Source organism: Brassica napus, chromosome C8 (genome assembly GCF_020379485.1).
Source record: "Brassica napus cultivar Da-Ae chromosome C8, Da-Ae, whole genome shotgun sequence".
NCBI lineage: Eukaryota > Viridiplantae > Streptophyta > Magnoliopsida > Brassicales > Brassicaceae > Brassica > Brassica napus.
The window spans coordinates 41218574-41239508 of NC_063451.1; the positions used below are offsets into that span (position 1 = coordinate 41218574).

Sequence of the window (20935 nt, forward strand, 5' to 3'; positions counted from 1 at the left end):
GGAGAACGCCGGAAGGAGAGAGAGATCGCCGGAGAGGAAGAAGAGAGAAATGGGGAAGAAGATGCGTTTCGAGTTTATAAAACCTTGGGTCCGACGGATATTTTCCGTCGGAATTCCCTCAGTATTTTCAATTTCAATTTTCGCGAAATATTTGGCGGCTTGTTTACCCGGTTAAACGAAAATATTCCGAAGAAATTCCGACGGCCACTTAAATATCCGTCGGAATTTCCTCGGAATATTTTCATTAATTCGAGAAAAAAGAATATCCTGTGCATGTATTTCTATTAATTTATATTGTTCCTCGGAATTTCCTCGGAATATTCCGAGGAAATACCGAAGAACTAGTGTTTGGGGTTTCAAAACATCAATTTTTTTTACCGTATTTCATTTCTTATACAATTGTAATGCATACCATTGAGGATTCTTTGTATAGATGAGCATAAACCATGAAATAACAAATTTCAAAACGAATTGTAAGTATTCCCTTTACCGTTCATTAAAGCGTATAAGTGTTTCTCTTATGCTGTGGGGATTTCGTTCATACAATCGGAAAAGTGTTTATTATAGGGTAAGGAACAAATTTTTGACTTCATAATGAACGTAAGACACTTAATAAGGGTTATATAGGTGTTATTCAAACCGCAAAATGTTGTTTTCGGTTTAAAACCCCTATTTCCTCGGAATTTCCTCAGAATATTCCGAGGGAATTCCGAGGAAACCCTTTTCTTCCTCGGAATTCCGTCGAAATATTCCGAGGAAATTCCGAGGAACTAGTGTTTGGGGTTTCAAAACGTCAATTTTTTTTAAACGGATCGATCGATGGATATATGTCGAAAAACGCATCGATCGATCACTAAGATGGACCAAAGCGTAACAATGTGATCGATCGATGAGATTATCCCATCGATCGATCGAGGATATCAAGTGTTCCTCGGAATTTCCTCGGAATATTCCGAGGAAATTCCGAGGAACTAGTGTTTGGGGTTTCAAAATCTTGAATGTTTTTTTATAAACAAATCGATCGATGGATTTATGTCCAAAAACGCATCGATCGATCACTAAGATGGACCAAAGCGTAACAATGTGATCGATCGATGAGAATATCCCATCGATCGATCGAGGATATCAAGTGTTCCTCGGAATTTCCTCGGAATATTCCGAGGAAATTCCGAGGAACTAGTGTTAGGGGTTTAAAAATCTCGAATGTTTTTTTATAAACGGATCGATCGATGGATTTATGTCCAAAAACGCATCGATCGATCACTAAGATGGACCAAAGCGTAACAATGTGATCGATCGATGGGTATATGTCCAAAAACCGATCGATCACTAGTTCCTCGGAATTTCCTCGGAATATTCCGAGGAACACATTTTTCCTCGGAATTTCCTCGGAATATTCTGACGGATAGATATTTCCTCGGAATTCCGTCGGTATATTCCGAGGAAATTCCTCGAGAAATTTCGAGGATTTCATTTTTCGTCGGAATGTCCGTCAGAATACCGTTGTTTTCTTGTAGTGATATGACATTAGGAATACATAAGGAAACTCATTTTAGGAATCAAAAATTCCAAAATAAATAAAAATTCGGATGTGAAAACCATGAAGAGTTCTGAGTTTCAGAGCTAACAATTCACATTTCTATCAAAGCACTTAGACGACCTTAATGTGGAGTATTCATACGCTCTGATACCACTTGTGGGGCTTATGATACCCACTTGTTACGGAATACAAGCTCATAATACTCATGTCACTTTCACTATTCATTCGATTCATCCTTGTTCATGACTCAAAAATTGTTCACCCAGTTCACGGCCGCAGCGCGCTACATCTTGGGTGGATCCATGATCCACAACATCCACTATGAAGTATCGGAAAACACTTCCGATGTGGTTTACAAGATCATTATTCTCTCTGTCCTGGGTATACAAACCCTAGAGAGTATAAAGAGAATACAAGAGAAGTACATGGCTAAGAACTAAGCCAGGATTACATAATTATCACTAACTTACTCTATCTCTCCAAGAGACGCCATGAAAGCTCCCGCCTCCTAGAGGTTTAGCTTGAACTTGGAGATCCTTGTCGTGATCTCTCTTTCTTTGTATTGTCAGCACTTAACCTAATGGGCTTCAACGATTAGACCCATATGTTATCTACGCGTAACTTACGCAAGCCGGCCCAATATTGAATATGTCTTATGGGCTTTGACTAAACCTCACACTTAATAAAGTAAATTACATCAATTTAGTTTAACCGTTTACCACGCCTTTTTGTAAGGTCAGAAAGTTTCAGAACTACTACCCCTATACGGCTATATACATATTATAGCAGCCTTGATAGTACACGAAGATAAGGATTATAACCTAATTAGCAATTAGCCCTAAATTTTCGTATGTGCTATTTTCAAAAAAAAAAATTATAGTATTCACGTAACCAGTTCAAACCTAAAATGCACCGTTCTATATTATCCACATTAATATTGTTATGAAGTATATTATAAACATTATCTAATTAAAATTATCTTAGCAAGATGGCCAAGAGAAATTAATCGCAAAAATCACGAAAATCAAATATGTATTCACATCGATATTTTCGACATTTAATGTCTTTTATTATGATAGTTTAAGGTATATTTTAGTAAGAAAATGTTAACATCTTCCAAATTTCCTGGTTGTTGACGCAGTAGGACAGCTGAAATCGATTCAGTGTTAGATTTTTAATAAAATCTTTGTCGTCTAATATTTGTGTTCTTCCACTCTTTGGTATCTCATGACGAGTGAATCAAAGTATTTAAATAATTTGCATGCATGAGAGAAAGGTACATCCCTTTTGATGATCATTATTAGATAATTAAATATCATCAATTATAAATCTTAAACCTGAACCATGTGTTGTCTTTTCAAACAGGGAAACATTGTGGATACGTATACCATATTTAAACATTGTAATAATTAAAATATGGTAATTGTGTAATCAACATCGTTAACTATAGTATATAATACATGCATAGCTGGCTAGTAGCATAGGCAGCCAGTGATGGAATCTATTTTTTTGTAGAAATATATGTTAATATATAAAATGTTTTTTGGTTAAAAATGTTAAGTTTCATTACCAACTTTTCAATTAATATATATAACATGCATACATGCATTGCGGACCTAGAATCGTTCCTAACTGGGGTCATAGAGAAATTTAATCTTAAATTTTATGGGTTCAACATGTTTTTTCACCATTTTTCTTTTAGAAATCAAGATATCTTTAAGCAAAATACAATTTATTTCAACCAATAGCTCTTGGTCTAGTGGTAATGGAACTCCAGCTGGAGTGCCCGCCCTGGGTTCGAGTCGCCTTGGCCACCTTCCCGCCTATAACCGTGCGTGCCCGGATGGAAGGCCTCGTGGGGATTAGTCTGGGCTTACCGCCTGGGAACCCCACGGTCATCAAAACAAAAAAAAAAAAAAATTACAATTTATTTCAAATTTTAGGGGTGTCAATTGAACCCATAGTTTGTCCAAGTGGGTCCGCCATCATGCATACATATCAACTCTTTTTCTTTCCACTTGCTTAAAATATACTTTTAATTTACCATAGAAGACGTAGACACTAATGAATGCGAGATATCAACGAGTATAAATTAAATTAGCTTTGAAAAATTTAAAGGACCATCTTTTGTTCTGATGATCGTTCTACTTCAATAACATGCATTAAGAGTGCATTAGAACTTTACAATGACAAAAGACATCCTGTTTAATTTGGTGATTTCGAGATAACGTAGAGGCAATTATAAGATCCACATACATCTAAACTTAAAGAAAGAGGATTGTGCTAAACTTCAATAAATCAAAATCTCGAATCCTTTTGAGCTACATGGTCAAGTCTCTGAACCAGTTATTTTGTTGTGTGTTTACTAAATTACTATTTACTTACGCAGGATTTATAACTTTACCCTGAATCCTAAATTATTAATTACACTTGGCACCATGCTTTAAGTAGAATTTATTATGCTAAAAACAATTAATAAATCATTCCAGTATAGTTTTACAAACCCAGTATCGGCCCAAAATAAGTTCTTAAGTACCCAAGTGGACAATATGTCTCTCTTTCTCTCTCCTCTTTTGTTTTGCTCTTTAGTCTTTTAGCATTTGATTAGGAAAAATTAATAATTTAAAGGATTTCATAAAATTAATTATTTCATGTGAGACGCCGTATATGTGTCAAATATTTTTACGTTGATAAACTGGTAATTCTTCAAACAAATACGAACGTGATAAACATCATTTAAATGCTAAAACCATGAAACAAATTAAAAGATAATTAACATACAAGAATTACATAAACTTTAGTTTACACATATTCGAAAGTTTACCTTAACTGGCCTTTGAAACTACTCGTAATGCTTAACTGGTCTGAATTCGCTCTCCAGTTAGCTCCGCCGCCCTGACCACCACACTTTGCCACCGTTCTCACACTTTCCACAAACGCTTCTGTTTCCACATCCTCCGCAAGAATTTCCGCCAACTGCTCCGGACTTATCACAAGCCTCACTTTCCACACCCCACTACTACCTCCGCCGCCGCCACTCGCAGCCGCCTTCACCGGCGTTTTCCCGAAAGACATTCTGTACGGCGTTGCTAATTCGGTGTAGTGTTGTTGAACTGTTGAGGCTGTGGAGGAAGAAAAAGGGAGGAGGTAGTATATGTTACCGGGAAAGAGCTCTTCTCCGTGTAAAAGCGGCGGAGATGAGTGGCGGATGCTTAAGGTGTCATGGATGACATGGCCGGGAAATTCGTTGGTTATAAAGTCAGCGAAGATTGGAGGATGAAGCTCCATGACGCCGCCGTTTGGAGTCACAACTCTAATTAATAAATCATCTTTATCGTATAACTTTCTTGAACCACCACTGCCTTTGCATACGCAATTACCCATTGTCACAGAAACTAGAATGATAACTAGTTATAATTGTGTGTACAATTTTAAGTATGGAATCTGAGGGAAGTATACACAAGACGGAGAAGGGTTTAAGATGAAGGTTTTCTTTGAGAATCTTTATGAAGTTGAAGTATAAAACTTTCCAACGTCAAAGAAAATAATTGTGGATGGTCCACCACTACTTTTCCTGGTAAAAAAGAAACGAAGATCCTGTGCATTTAGTATGATTACATTGTGATTTTGTCCTAAAATTATCATAAGGGTTAATAATATTCCATTTTTATACATATAGTCTATTTATAGAATCATTGGAAAAATGCACAAAAAATGAGAGAAAAGGTTATATAAACAAACTATAAATATGAAAAACAATTACCAATAATTTTATAATTCATTTACCCATTTTCCCTTTAAAAACGTATGAAACCACTTAATGTAGTGATAAGGGTTAATAATGCTCACGTGAAGGTCAAAAGGTAAAAAAAGGCCGACAAAGACAGAAAAAATGATTTATCTTTATAGGCTTTGATTGAATGGTGTATTTAGCGCATCTTCTATCAGTGAAAAATTTGTTACTCCGAGTTACACTATAAAATAGCCAATTAAGTAAGAAACATTTACCCTCCAAGACACATTATGAGTTATCAATTACACATAAATACACATTGAGTTAAGAGAACACTTTCTTATGTTCATTTGTCTGAATTACCCTTCAACTAGAAAGAAGATGTCATAACATGTGTCAAAATTATTTTCAATATAATTCCATTTAACTTTCACTTTTTAGTTTCATATTTTTTAATTCCCTAAACTTAATCATGCCTCCATTTATCGTCATCTTCATCTCTCATCTTTCGTATCCTTCTAAATATTCTTCTACTTCACTAAATTTGTAGACTTTTTTTTTTTATAATTCTAAATCACTAATTTTTGTTGTCGAATCTTTATCTTTCACCACTTTATTTTTTAAATCTCGAATTCATGGAAACCTCATATTGGGAGCTAAGGAAAGTCGATTCTGAAATTTCAGCTTGGGAGATTCTAGATCTTCGCCGACGAATACATCCAAGGTTTGCTTCTAATTGAACTATGAGAATTTCATCTACAAATTTTTTTCCTCTTTCATCCTTGTTTCTAATTGAAATACAAGAAGATAAGAAATAAATAAAGTTTTGATTTTCTTCTTAAGCAGACAGCAAAGCCGATGTATCTCCTGCAACATTTGATTCACATGTCGCCCATCCTTTTCATGTCCATCAATTTGCTTGTCCACAAATGAACTATCCACAAAGCTGTCTTGGATCTAAGTTTGATTCACATGTCGCCCATCCTTTTCAGTGGATTAGCTCGTGATTTTCCGTGGATGAACTTGGGATTCGACGTGGATGAACTCGAGGTAGTTGCCTTGGATCTAAGTTTTTTATCTCTTCATGGTGGCTTCTGTTGCAGAGAGAAAGCTCTAAAAGAAACAATGGTCAAATTACTCTATTTTACACATATAGTCCTCCCATTTTTGGATTTTTACAATTTGACCCCAACATTCTTTAATTTACTTATAGATCCTCTTGATTTCGTCTCAAACTTTTAATTATGTACTTTACGTAAGAATAATTTTCTTATCAACTCATATCCACACTTGCTATGTCCATTAAATATTATTTAATAAAATAAAAATTTATAAAATATCAAAAATATATATATGGACACAAATATATTTTGTCCATAGAAACTTGTCCACAAAAACATTATAACATTTTTGTGTCCACATAAATTATGTCCACAGAAGCTTGTCCACAGAAGCTTGTCTACATAAATTGCGTCCATTGAATTGCGTCCACACAAAAAGCTTAATCCCTTTCTCTCTTTCAAAATGTCACAATACAATATGTTCTCTAGATGGATTATCTTCAAACAAACAACACAAACCCTAGATAGATTAAACTTCAAACACGATCTTTGTCTACAATAACATGTTCACAAACAGTCATAGTTACACAACTATAATTGTAAGAGCTTGTCCATAAGAACAGGTCCACCACAAACTTGTTTATAAGAACACATTCACATGACTCTTGTCCACAACATATATATCCACCAGAAAACTGTCCACAATGTTAACACTCGTCCACAATTCGTCTATCCACATAACACTCGTCCACAATTCATCTGTCCACATAACACTCGTCCACAAAGACGTATCCATAAAAAAATGTTACAAAAACCTGTCTCCAATCCATGCTACAACTTCTTTATTTTATTCATGATTGATAAAAGAGAGAGACATCAAGTATAAGAACATAGTTGTTGTCCTTTTATTGGTAGAAAACTATAATTTGAGGATTGTGAAGCAGAAGTAGAGAAATAAAATTTATTGGGGTCTAAACTGCACAACTGAAAGTTTGGTGTTAATTTAAGAGGACATTTCTGCAAAACAATCGAAAGAAATCAAAAAGTGAAGGACCAAATCTGAAAATTATTGAAAATCCACCATTGTTGCTTGATCTCTTATGTGACGAGACAGAGACAGCGATGATGAGCACGACGAGGCTTGAATCCGAGCATGACACCGTCGGCAGAGCAAGACGACGGAGATGGTCTGGTGGCCTGAGACAGACGCGACGAGCTGCGGCGGAAAAGAGAGAGCTCAAGACAGGTGAATCACGGAGGATATGAAGCATACGCAACAAAGGAGGTTTGCGGTTGAGAACTGTTGGTTGGAGTACAGTGGCTGGAGATTGTAATGGGAGAGAAGCCGCCAAGCTTGGTTGCCACGAGTTGCAGTCGAAGGTGAGAAGATCCACGAAGAAAATGAATCAAGTGAAGCTTGCGACAGAGACAGAAGATATTTCAGTTTGGAAAAAAACATTAATAATCCAACTATTTTTCTAACTTAACTAACTAGAAGAAAGTAACTAGTTCTTTTTTTTTGCTAACTACACGTAAAGCTAAAGGGCATAATGGTCAAAAAAAAATCTTAGTTTCATGAATTGTGTGCTTCAGACATAATGTGTCCTTTTATGAAAGAAAAAAGATAAATGTGTCTTTGATAGTAACTCACTCATTAAGTAAACTTGCATTTTTTACATTTACTCTAGTTACTATTCAAACAAAAAAATCTTACCCACGTTATTGCGCTAGATTTTAATAGATATAACTTTTTTTTTCTTTTTTTTTTTCCTTTGTTTACTTTTTTATTCTTTTCCATTTTCACCTTAATCATTTTTCTCATTTATTCCAAAAGTTGTCGGTCACACTCTTAGTATAACTTTAAGGCCATGATTATCGCAAGATTTAAAGGGGTTTCTTAACCAAAACTAGTGGCGGACTCCACCGAAAATAAAAAAAACCGGTGACAGAAACAACAAAATAACGATCGATCCTTATGGGATTTTTGCACTGTTCGCGGGCTACCACGTGTTGGTTCACCTTTTAATTAATTTTTTTTGTTTTAATCAGACAAAAAAAAGAATTTTTTTTTAAGAAACCCATAAGGGTTACAGGGGTAATGAAGTTTTAATGGGGTTTTACTATTTCACTTTCAACTGAAGCCATAGAAAATGGTATTTACAAATGGAACGTTCACGTGTTAACTATGGACCAACTTCTCTTTAATTGACAAAAAATGGGCATATCTCTTGCATATTGTTTCGGCTCTAGCCGATTCTTTTAATATGTGGATCCAAGCCCTACAACAACATAACATTTTGTCTTCTTATTTGATACAAAAAGGAAAATAAAGTTGCGGAAAGACAAGTGAATAAAATAGTGCTACCTTTCGGTGCACTCAATTACGTACCAACAATTTCTTGGCGGGTCATTATTAATTTTTATGGGTCCTAACGGGTAATGGCCAATATTACAAGTTTTTTTGTGTTTCTTAACATTTAACTTCACTTCGAGAATGTGATGAGTCAAGTAGAAGTAGTGGAAGATGTGTGAGAGCAAGAGCCGTTCGATCAGTGTTAGATAATAGATAATACAATATCGGGATCGGCAGAATCGCACGTTTATCATAACTCGCCTGATCTATATTATTAAAAGATTAGTACCCATTTGAAAATGTTCTTACTTCATTAATTAAACTCTATTTTCTTTTGCTTGTCTTTTTCAGTTGCATTTATGAAATATCCTAAAACGAATAAAACTGCCTAATTTATTACTTGTCTTTTCAGTTACATTAAAAAAATATGCTTAAATGAATTTAAACTTCCTATTTTATTGTTTGTTTTTTTCAGTTACCTTAATGAAATATCCTCAAATAAATTTGGACATAATGTCATTTAATCAACCAAAAAAACTCATGAGTTATCCTTACATGCATAATTTTAATAATGAAGATTTTTAAAAACGTGCATCATTAAAATGTTACCTAAAACATGCAGCACTAATATATAACATGCATCAATAAAACTAGAATTTGACTCACACAATTGTACGGATATTATTTTTAGTTGATTAAATTTAAAAATAATTATTTATTCAAAAAATATTTAAGAATTACTATGTTTTTAAAAATTATAAGGTATTATTTGCTCATAACTCATTTGTCATTTGATAAATTGTTAGAAAGAAAATTTTAGCATAATATAACTCAGTTGTCATTTGCTAAATTTATGGTTTTTATTTATATTTTTTATTATTTAATTATAATATTTTCATTTTGTATTAGAAAGATAAATGAATTTTTTTTTCAAACAATATTTTTGTAAATGTATTTTTTAAAAAATAATCAATTAAAATTGTTATTATCATTGAATATCATTATTTTTGAAATAATTTGAGTTTTCGTTTACATCAAAACTTATCATATTTTAGGATAATTTTAATTTAAAATGTAATTTTCATATTTTTCCAACAAATTCTAAAAATATTTTTAAATATTTTGTTAAATTGTTAAGAAAATATTGAGTTGCATTTTAAATAAAAAGGTAAAGATATTAAAAATATTTTAATTAAAATATGTAAAATTTAATATAGTTTTAAGGAAATGGTCAAAATAAAAAAAAAGTACACATAAAATAATCATGATTTTTGTTAACTGGGCGGATCATTATTTATATGATATCGCACACGAAAGAAAAATTTATATTTTTAAAATTATCTAATTAACTCTATACTCATTTTTTTTATATTTTTATATGATATCACACATTCGTAAAAAAATAGATAGTTTAAGATGCAAAAAAATATATTTACTTAATGAATATAATATGAACGAATATTACAAATACATCATTTAATAAAATAAATAATAAAAAACTAAAAATTCATATCCGAGCTCAGGGTCTAGTATGTATTAACCAACATACAAAATGGGCTCGATATCGAATCAAGTAAAACCACATAATGGGCCAAACAAAACTACGTTATGAATGTATGGTCTTGAATATACAGATAGGCCTGGGCGTTCGGTCGTCTGTTCGGTATCGGTCCGAATGATTCGGATTTTCGGTGTTATGCTCATAAGTACCATTCGGCTTTTACTAATTATCGGATCAGGTTCGGTTCGGTTCCTTCCGGGTTCGGTTCGGATCGGATTTAACCAATGTTTAAAATAGTATAAAAAAATGATTTTAAAAACCTCGAAAATTGACAAAAAAAGTTCAAAATATATAAATTATTTACAAATCTAATTAAAAATTAGTTAAACTATCTAAATTAACTAAAAATATTAAAAATAACAAATAAAACAAACTACAAAAATATTTTGAATACTCTAAAATATCTAAATCACCTTAATATATACAAAAACATTAACATATTTAACTAATTTCGGATATCTTCGGGTCCTAATTCGGATTTCGGTTCGGGTTATAACCAAAGTCCAAAGTAGTAAGCTCATAAGTCCCATTCGGATATTTTTGTAAAACAGTTCGGATTCGGATTCGGTTTTTCTGGTTCGGGTTAATGTCGGTACTTCGGGTTGAGTTAAAAATGCTCAGGCCTAATACAGATAATCACGGCATCGCTTTGAATCAGTCGTGCTAAAGCGGAGATTTTAAATATCTTATATATTAAAAAATGTCATAACTTTGATTTTTGTATGATTTTTTAAAAAATGGATCCAATGGATCTATTCTTAAAAAGTCATATTACATTTAATCTCTAATTTTATCATTTAAATTTTGGGCATACCAGAAATTTTAATTGGGCTATCATAATTGGATTTAAACAATAGATGATCCATTGGATTTATAGATAGTATAAATTAAATAAATATAATTTAATGTTGTAATACTATACCTCTATATATTAAATATTTAAATATTTGTTGATGTTAACTTTTAAAATTATAAAGATTTTTTTTAAATAACAAAAATCATATTATCTAACAATGATTAATATTTACCACCTTAAACCAATGAAAACAAATTTTAAACTGTATAGTTTATTTTAAAAATTAAACAAAACTAAATGTTTAATTATTTACTCGATAATATAAATCTATGAAGCGAAAAGTTTAATTTTAAAAAAAAATTCTAAATTTTTGAAATGTTACAATAACTTCGAATATGACAATAAAACAATATTTTACTAATCTTTATATATATATTTACGATTTTAATAATGAAATAATAATCCAAAAATATATATATAAGAATATACAGATACATGTGAAAGTTTGAAACAATATATTTAATGAAAAAATATACCGTAAACTTATTATGTTTTAAAAATTGATAGACACATATATATTATAATATATATATATATATCAATTTAGAATTGAAAATAAAATATTTATATAAAAATAAATGAAATCTAGTATAAGTTTAAATTAAATCAAGCCCTAGCAGAAAACCGGGGAGGTTTACATAATTTACATGTAAATACTTATTTTTTCAATTAAACGAGAAATAGGTGATCACTGTTTAATAAATCACATGAGAGGTGGCAAATCCCGGAGATAAAGACCGTGCTTTAAGATAGTTGACGCGTGAAACACACCCTGCTTTATGTTATGGGCTGGTTACTTAAAATCCACGTAAGCACATACGTGAACCAGAACAACACTTAAACTCCTTCACAAGAATTTTTTTTTTTTTTTTTGCTAAATTGTAAATATCATACAGATGAATAAATGATTCTACAAGAGATGATCTTAGTTTTTGAACCATCTTGGCAAAAAATAACAAAATACAAGATGGAGCACTGAATTTATAACCTACGAGAACCGATCTCAACCACATCACCATGAGGTCACTGAATCTCTTTCTAACTCTCCTCGCTGAAATGATGTTTCGAAGCTCTTTGTCAATACCGTAGAACACTGTAGAAGCCGGTATAGTTGACTGATTATGCACCAAATTGTTCCTTTTGCTTCCACAGATGAAAGATGACTGTTTGCACCGCCAACTTCCTCAATAGTGTAAGCCTTTTTGATTGTGAAGATCGTATCCAAGACATGAGCTCAGCCCAGGTTGTAAACATTATTGACGGAGGTTGACATCTGTGGAGGACCTCGCGCCAGACTTCCCTGCTGTAGTTGCAGGGCAGCATCAGGTGGTCTCTTGTTTCATCATAGGTAGAGCACAATGGACACAAAGGCGAGATAGGGACTCCCCAAGCAACCAGTCTTGACCTCGTCGACAGTCTATCATAATTAGCAACCCACATAGTGAACGCGTGCTTCGGAATGCATCCTTTGAACCAGACAACGTCCACCCAGTCTTTAACATCCTCTCGCGGTCTCAGCACCTCCCAAGTGGTGGCAGACCTGAAAATACGCAACTGAGAATCACCAGCAATCCATTCATACTCATCATTCACATTCATAGGTAAAGGCAAAATAATAGTAGTGAGGTAAATATGAAGTTCAACTTCCTTTTGAGATCTTGGGTGAGGGAGTCTCCAAGTGGATCCATTGATTGCGTCCGCCACCACGGAATTCTTTCTTATTCTCAGCGATCTTGGACCAGACTGGCCTATGTGCTCGATCAGCTGGCCCATGGGAGATCAAGCGTCAAACCAGAAGCTTGCGGACCTTCCATTGCCGAGCCTGGTTTTACAGAACTGAAGCGCCAACGGTCTGAGGTCCAGAAGCTTCTTCCAGGCCCAGGAGTCAGTTGCAGAAGCTTTTACGGTCCAAAAAGATTTATCATTCAAATGAATACTCCAATGCCAATCTACCCATAGCGATGGAGTTTTCGATAGTAATAACCAGATAAACTTGAGACACAGGACCTGGTTCCAGACTAAGAGACTCCTAAGACCAAGACCTCCTTCCTCTGTCGGCAGACAAACTGTTCGCCAGGCAATTTTTGCCAGACCTCTCTTGTCGATATTTCCAGACCAAAGGAATCTGGAACAAAGGGCGTCGATACTCTTTATGCATCCTTTAGGGAGAATAAAAGCTGAGATCCAGAAGGTGACTATGCCGAAAATGACAGTCCTGAGAAGCTGCAACCGCCCAGCGAATGATAAGAGTTTTGCCGACCATGACTGTAACCTGTTGGAGGTCTTGATCATCAAAGGAGAGTACTCAGAGATTTTTAGCTTTCTGCTCATGAGTGGGAGCCCGAAGTATCTGATAGGGAATTGACCATAAGGGAATCCGTAGCTGGCTATAGCCGCGGATTCCGATTGGTCCAGCCCTGCCGTGAAAAGCTCTGTTTTGGTATTGTTCATGTGTAGCCCAGACCAGGAAGCGAAATCATCGAGGCATTCCGTGATTCCATGTAAGCTTTTACTCATTCCGTCAAAAAAGACCATCACATCATCAGCGAACATTAGGTGTGAGATCTTGAATTGCTCTGTTCTCGGATGAAAACCAATAATGCCCACTTCATATCGCGACAAAAGAAGCCGAGACAGACCCTCCATGGCCAGCACAAATAGATACGGAGAGAGCGGATCGCCCTGTCTGATTCCTTTAGTGCTTTGAAAGAATCCACCCGTTACTCCATTTACCGAAACCGAGAAGGACGCCGTTGATAAGCACTCAGAGATGAGACGTATATAACTCGCAGGTATGTCAATAGCCCGGAGAGTAGCAATGATGAAGTCCCAACGAACACAGTCGAACGCTTTCCTTAAGTCTACCTTGAGCATGCCTCTAGGAGAGACAGGTTGAGTGTTGTAGCCATTAACCAGGTCCGTTGCGAGCAGTACATTCTCCGCTAAAAGACGCCCGGGAAGGAAAGCTGATTGTGCTTTAGAAACCAGCAGCGGGAGAATCTCTTTGAGCCTAGATGCCAGGAGCTTGGAAATTACTTTATATACCGTGTTAAGGCAAGAAATAGGTCAAAAGTCCGTTGTTAGGGAGGCGTTGAGCTTCTTAGGTATCAGTACCAGGTTTGCTGAGTTCCATTGCTTTAAGAGACGGCCAGAACGGAAGAATTCCAGTACAGCTTCCGTAACTTCAGCCCCAACGATCGACCAAGATGCAATAAAGAATTCCGCCGAGTAACCATCAGGGCAACCAGATTTATTCTTAGGCAAAGAGAAGAACGCATTCCTTATATTCTCCACTGAGAATGGTTTTCCAAAGCTTGATATCTGCTCAGTTGAGCATTTGAAATCAAATAGGAGGTCCAAGTCGCTTTGAACAAACAACGGCTGCGAAACTGGGCTGCCAAGAAGATCCGAAAAGTAATTTACACACAACTCCTGAATACTAGCTTGAGATTCAATGCGCTCCCCAGAGTCGGCGATAAGGAAATGAATGTGATTAACGGCCTGACGGGATTCTGCATATCGATGAAAGAGTCTAGAGTTTCCATCCCCACAAGAGAGCCAACTGATGCTCGATCTCTGAAAGAAAAAGGCTGTCTCAGCCGCAGACAACTCTTCCCATTCATGTAAGGCCTGAAGCTCAAAGGAAGCATTAGTTGGTTACGGGATGGATATCATAGCAGATTGCGCTTGGATAAGTTTCTCGTGAGCCAGAGCCATCTTTTTTTCTATTCCCGAGTAGTTCTGATTACTGAACTCGCTGATCAAATTTTTCAAGAGCTTCAGCTTCCTTGCGACTCTGTACATTGCCGATCCAGTAACGTTGAAAGAGAACCAGCTGGTGCCGATAGTAACAAGAAACTCCGGGTTTTGAGTAAGGAAATTGTAGAATCTGAAAGGTTTCTTAGCCCTTATTCTGGCAGGGTCTAGCGTGATAGAGATGACCGCGTGGTCCGAGAAGTCTGGGCTACCAAAAAAATGCCACTGAGGACGGGAATAGTGAGTACCAATCATCATTGACCAGGCTCCTATCCAGCTTCTTAGCTAGCGGCGCTGACTTGCGCTTGTTCCACCATGTAAAAGTTGTGCCCCTGAAGTTCAGATCGTCCAAGTTAGCATCAAGGAGACAAAGATTGAAGTCTCTGATTCTCTTATCCATGTTTAGAGTAGGGATTAATGAGTGCTCCAAGGGATCTCTGATTTGGTTGAAGTCCCTGACCATCAACCATGGTTTCGTGTCCATTCCATGCGATGCAGAGAGGGCTGATATCTCCGACAAGAGAAGACCACGCTCGGCAGGATCATTTGAAGCGTAAACAGTAGAGATGAACAGCTTAGACTGGGTAGTAGAAGGCCAAGTAACCTCAGCAGTGATCATCTGGAGCGACTTAGAAATAATATTAACTGAGAGAGAAGGATGCCAGACAAGCCAAATTTTCCCAAGTGTAGAGAAATCGTAGTTATCTTCAGCATACCATTCTGGAAAAAGTTCTGACACAAACTTATTCTTCTTGAGCTGTTTTACATGAGTCTCAAGAATTCCGCCAAAAAGAGGAGAGTTTCTCCTAAACCATTTCCTTAATCCGCTGTGGTGGTTATATTTATTTAGACCGCGCACATTCCAACAAAAAATGTCTGTCGACATAAAAATTAGATTAGATTGGGGCCCCTGCCCCGGTTTCCTTTTTGCCCTGAGAACTTCTGACCTGAAAACTTCTTTTTATTCCGCACAACCTGAAAACCCAATTCCAAATCATGCTTACTAAGCTCTCCTTCCTCCAAATCAGAGTCTGACGATTCCACATGTGAAGAGTCCGGCTGAACATCAGAACGAGAGGATCCAGAAGCACCAGAGCGGCTTCTAGCACTTACCGGTAGAAGGTAGAAGGTAGAAGGGCGTGTTACAAGATTCACCTACAACCTTATCTTTCGCCGTTCCAAGTTGAGATTTGTGCAGCTCAGTCTGCACTATCTCAGGGTGCACATGAACAGTCAGACTAGTTTGAGTTTAGGAGAGCGGAGATTTACCAGCCGCAACTTTATCCACCTCCTTCCATGCCTGCTTTTCTTTAGATCTTCCTCTCCGAGTCTTCCTAACATTAGGCTCATTTTTCTGCTTCTTGGGACAATTAGCTGGGAAGTGACCCTCTGAGTTACAAAAAGAACATAGCTTAACTGCAGAAGGGCATCGTTTCACAATATAACCAACCTCCCTGCATGATTCACAAACCGGTGGCATCCATGGGCTTGAAACCAAAACTCTACTGATTTCTCCAGACTCAAATTGGACATTCACAGCTTCAGGGAGAGGCTTCCTAGGATCGATGATGGTGAACACCTTTACCACCTCTAGGTTAGTCTTATTCGCAGTGGTAGGGTGTAAGAACTTAGGATGACCCACCAGTCCTGCGATACGTTCTAATCCATCCTCGTTAAAGAATTGGAAAGGCGCCTTCCTAAGCTCCAACCAGATCGGCGCTGAGGTGAGCTCCGGTTTTGATGGCACAATGCCTGGTTCCCACTTATCAACAAACATGGTCTGACCTTTAATTTGCCAGAGACGCTGAGTAATAACTCTGTGTTTTGTTGCAGCTTTAGGAATCCGGAACAGGAACGCGAACCCTTCCATTTTCGATACCGCAATATCCCTGTACTGTTTGCTCTATATTCCGTTGACGATGTTATGGATTGTACCTTGAGAGGGGGGATCCGAGTAGAACTGGCCCAAGACAAAAGGCTCCCAAGATTTTCTGTTCTGTTCGATCACAGAGTTTGGGATTTTTATACAAGCTTCACCCGGAGGGAGCGTGAAAGCTTCATCCTTCTTTGACAGACGCTTTCCTTTTGCGTGAGCGCACCAAGTATCTTCAGGAGCCTTTCCAAGGCTAGCCTGTTGATGACCTTGGTTGGGGTTAGGCTCTGAAGCAGAGTTCTTTTCTACCCACATCAGCCCCCGTGGAGGGAGAGGGGTAGACATCAGCAGCAAGCGAGCTCAAAGTAACCACCTTGGCATCAGCAGTAGCAGCTTGGACATTCACATCTGAGGATCTCTTGTCTATTGAGACCGTCGCATCATCCGATACTTCAACAGAGGAGCGGAGAGTCTGATCAACTACGCTCAACTCTAGGGTTGGAGAGTTAATTTCATCGCGAGCTGGAGATGGATCTGCCTGTTCAACGGCGATCACTTTCACACAAGTCGGGATATCACTTTGGACGGAAGCTAGATCCGAAGAATCTTGCAATTGTTGAGCAACCGGGACGGCGAAACAGCCGATTCGGGCATCAGAAACAATCTTGGTTCCAGGAATAGGCAGGTCATTTGCAACGGGATTCGATTTCGTCGAAGGGGACGATTTCGGCGGGGACTTGGTCGGAGATTTCTTGGGCTTCTTCTTCTTCATCAGCAGCGGCGGTGATGGAACAGAGATTTGGCTGAGGAGCCGACGCCGGATGAGGCGCCGGTGAGAGGCTGGTGTCAGAGACACTGTTGCTGAAGATCGCTTCGAGAGTCGCACTTCACAAGAATTTCAGTAGCCATCTTCCATTTCATCTAATAGCCTCGCATGCCCCATGCATCGTAGTTAACATCCTTACTCAATTCCTTCCTCGTACGGTTCGGCAAACAAAATCTTTCGTCCAAAACCAAACCGACACTGAATTTGAGTTTTTATATTAAACCGAACGCTACGCCGGACTAAGGAGGCGTTATTGGTTTATATATTTTGATTGATTTAGAAATCCATATAGTATTTATAAATCCAAGTAAAATATGTAAATCCGGAGGTTTTCCCTCTGATTTGAATCTTTGTATTTTCAACTAAAAAATCCAAACAAATCTATTCAAATCCATTATAAAATCAAATATATTAGTAAATCCGTACGATTGAATAACACTTGATTTGATATAGAATTTATGAATCATTAAACCAATAACACATGATTTTAATACAGATTTTAAAATCATAGATCCAATAACACTAGATTTAGTTCAGATTTTCAAATCCATTAAAATACAACAACCAATAACCTCTACTAAACAAACCAGATCTAAACCGTAAAATGCAAGTAGAATAACTGAACCCAAGTCATTTATATTTTAATCAAATATATACTGGAAATATTATATATATTATATTGTCTGACAACAAATTTGTTTAGTATTTTTTTTTTGTATCCACTTTTTTCTAGAAGCAAACACGTTTAAATATATACTGAAAGTGTATTAAATTGTCTGACAACAAAATTGTTTAAATATATACTGAAAGTGTATTTTTTGTATCCACATTTAAACACGTTTAGATCCAACTAAGCCAAACCGAGTATTCTTCTTGTTCAGGTACAGTTTGGGTCCTACTTTAACAAAACCGAAAAATATGAAATAGGATGTGAACCGATTTTTTTTTGCCAACTATGTGCATCGATCTTAGCAAAAAAAAAAAAAAAAAAAAAAAAACTGTCCACACCTATATTAAATATAATGTGTTAAATTATAACCATCTCCGACTATACTACACATATATAAACAAGCCATACACGTATCAAATTAACAACAAGCATTTGAAAAGAAAAGGAAGATTAAAAAGATGGGCAACTTTCTCTGGAAAAGCAGCGACGTGCACCCGGTGTTCGGCGACGGAGGACGGAGAGAGAACCTGGAGGCCGGAGAAAAGAAGGGTCCCTTAAGGATAAAAGTGAGGATGAGAAGGGATAAACTAGAAGAGCTTTTATATTTGTCTCGTCGTGGTGACCAATCTGAGGGTGACGGCGAAGGTGGTGAGATTGGTTTCTTGATTCTTAAAGAATGTATGGAAGGTCACTTGCCGGCGACGGTTCTTGGCTCGGGTGATGATGTTCCACCTCAACGGTGTGAAAATTACTTGGTGTCTAGAAGATTGAGTTCCATCAAAGAGGAATAACTGAATGAATATGTCTTGATTCATGGATACCAAATATACTTTAGATAACCGCACTTTAGTAACGTTTTTTTTTTTCAGATCCTTCTAATATATAGTATTATATTAGGCTAAGAAGAATAAGAGAGTATGTTGGCTCATGCATTGTAAAGATACCAGTATTACCGTACTATGTACGGGCACTAATATAAAATATGTTTATTTTGAACATACTATTAGAATTTATAATTAAGATAACATTAAAATTTTGATGTTTATAATTTACAACAGTTCAATATAGACACAAAATATATAATGTTAATATTGTTTCAAAACCAATATAATCATTAAATATGATCGAACAACGAAAATATATATCTTACAAAAGTACAATTTGTCAACTTAGTTTTGAGGTTATTATATTTTGTAGTTATTTTCTTATTCTCTCACTCATGTTTACTTTTTTGGTCATATTCTTTTATATTTCTTTTTATACAACGATGCTATTTGCTTCGGCATTTCTTTTTGAGGGAATCTACAAATTTAATAAAACTATTTAAGGAAAAAAAATCAGAAGTGTATATTGAATAAAAAATAAGATATCACCACATTTTATAGATTATAAAAAGTTAAACACACACAAGAAAAATATGGAATACTTACCGAGTCTAAATAATAGACATAAGTCTTTTTTCTCCTACAACCCGAATTTCTTATGCCCTATTTTTTATTTCTAATTATCACAACATTTTTCCTTTCTTCTTTTCTTCTTGTTGTACTTCTCAAGTTTTCTAGGGGCCATGGAAGTGTGGTTTAAGGTGAGCCTCTTACTCCTTCCCTGAATTATCACCAAAACAAATAAACGTGTTCCATAAATTGATAATTAGTTTAGTCTAGTTTAGTCCATTATGAAAATTAATTGACCTATTTTGTTTACGTACCTTTTTCTTCTGTTCTTCGGCATCTAAAATAATAAAAGAAAAGAAATATATAGTATCAGCTGTGCTTTTTTCCTTTGAAATGCTAAAATAGATGAAAAAAAAGCAAAGCGAGAAATTTTCTAAAATTAAACCATAGAAACAGATTTGTAAAATACTTGTTTTTGTACAATAGAGTTAGGGATGGTTATTGTTACCTTTGTTGCTGAAAAAACTTTGATTTGTCATTCATTTATTGGAGAATTAAGCTTTCAAAAGCTTTGAAACATAAACCATATGTTTTTTTTGCTACAGTCAAGGACTCCGTAGTCGTAAGAAAGAAGAATATGAAACAATAGAAAAGCAAAAGGAGAGAGGAAGGAGAGAGGAGGAGTTTAATAGAGAGTAAAACTGTTTTGTCAAACTTATATAAGAACAAAACAGTTTCAAATGGTAACTGTTATTTTAGAACGTGAAATTTTTTTTTGTCAAGAAGTGGAAGTGATAATGTGAGAATTTTTAGGGTTTAGTTATTTCGAATTTTAGAAATTTTAGGTTCTAACATTATTTTTTGTTGCATTTTAATTTTAATTTTTTAAACAGATGTCATGTGTCAAATTTTGATTCGCTAGGTGACTTGTGCTTTAGTAAATAAGGGATAGGTGTAAATTTCTACATTTTTTTTTCGTCTAAAGAATGTAAATTCACATTTACACAAAATATGAATTCTTCATCATACTCAAATACTATAATTATTTTTACTTCAAAATGTGAAAGATACACTAGTATATAAACGATATGCGGTATATGTACTCATTCTTCCACATGGTATTAAGGTCCAGCTAGTAAATTTAAACAAACGTAACACAATTTAAAATAACATAAGATTTGGTTTTTAAATATAAGTTGAAGAAACGATCATGTCAAAGGGAATCATAATGTGTGAACCTTTCACGAATGAGAAATTTTAAATGGATTTCTCAATTATTTGAGACACTTAACTACTTAATAAAATACTAATG

The 20935-nt window shown here is 35.7% G+C and overlaps 4 protein-coding genes across 4 annotated transcripts; 1 reads left to right on the forward strand and 3 right to left on the reverse strand.

Moving 5' to 3' along the window:
- Positions 1-4208: 4208 nt before the first annotated feature.
- Positions 4209-5184, reverse strand: LOC106414045. The gene has a single exon (XM_022707497.2). It carries the CDS (start codon positions 4922-4924, stop codon positions 4361-4363), a length of 564 nt encoding a protein of 187 aa, XP_022563218.1. The 5' UTR covers positions 4925-5184; the 3' UTR covers positions 4209-4360.
- A 7039-nt stretch (positions 5185-12223) lies between these two features.
- Positions 12224-12877, reverse strand: LOC111209056. Its single transcript, XM_048766997.1, has one exon. It carries the CDS (start codon positions 12875-12877, stop codon positions 12224-12226), a length of 654 nt encoding a protein of 217 aa, XP_048622954.1.
- Positions 12878-12883: 6 nt separating this feature from the next.
- On the reverse strand, positions 12884-16730 carry LOC111209057. The gene is made up of 8 exons (XM_022708791.1): positions 16130-16730; positions 15974-16069; positions 15808-15891; positions 15160-15580; positions 14766-15068; positions 14545-14680; positions 14219-14425; positions 12884-14128 (listed from the first exon to the last, which is right to left on the reverse strand). Exons 1-8 carry the CDS (start codon positions 16728-16730, stop codon positions 12884-12886), a joined length of 3093 nt encoding a protein of 1030 aa, XP_022564512.1.
- A 1849-nt stretch (positions 16731-18579) lies between these two features.
- Positions 18580-19924, forward strand: LOC111208609. Its single transcript, XM_048764894.1, has one exon. It carries the CDS (start codon positions 18688-18690, stop codon positions 19018-19020), a length of 333 nt encoding a protein of 110 aa, XP_048620851.1. The 5' UTR covers positions 18580-18687; the 3' UTR covers positions 19021-19924.
- The last annotated feature ends 1011 nt before the right edge of the window (positions 19925-20935 follow it).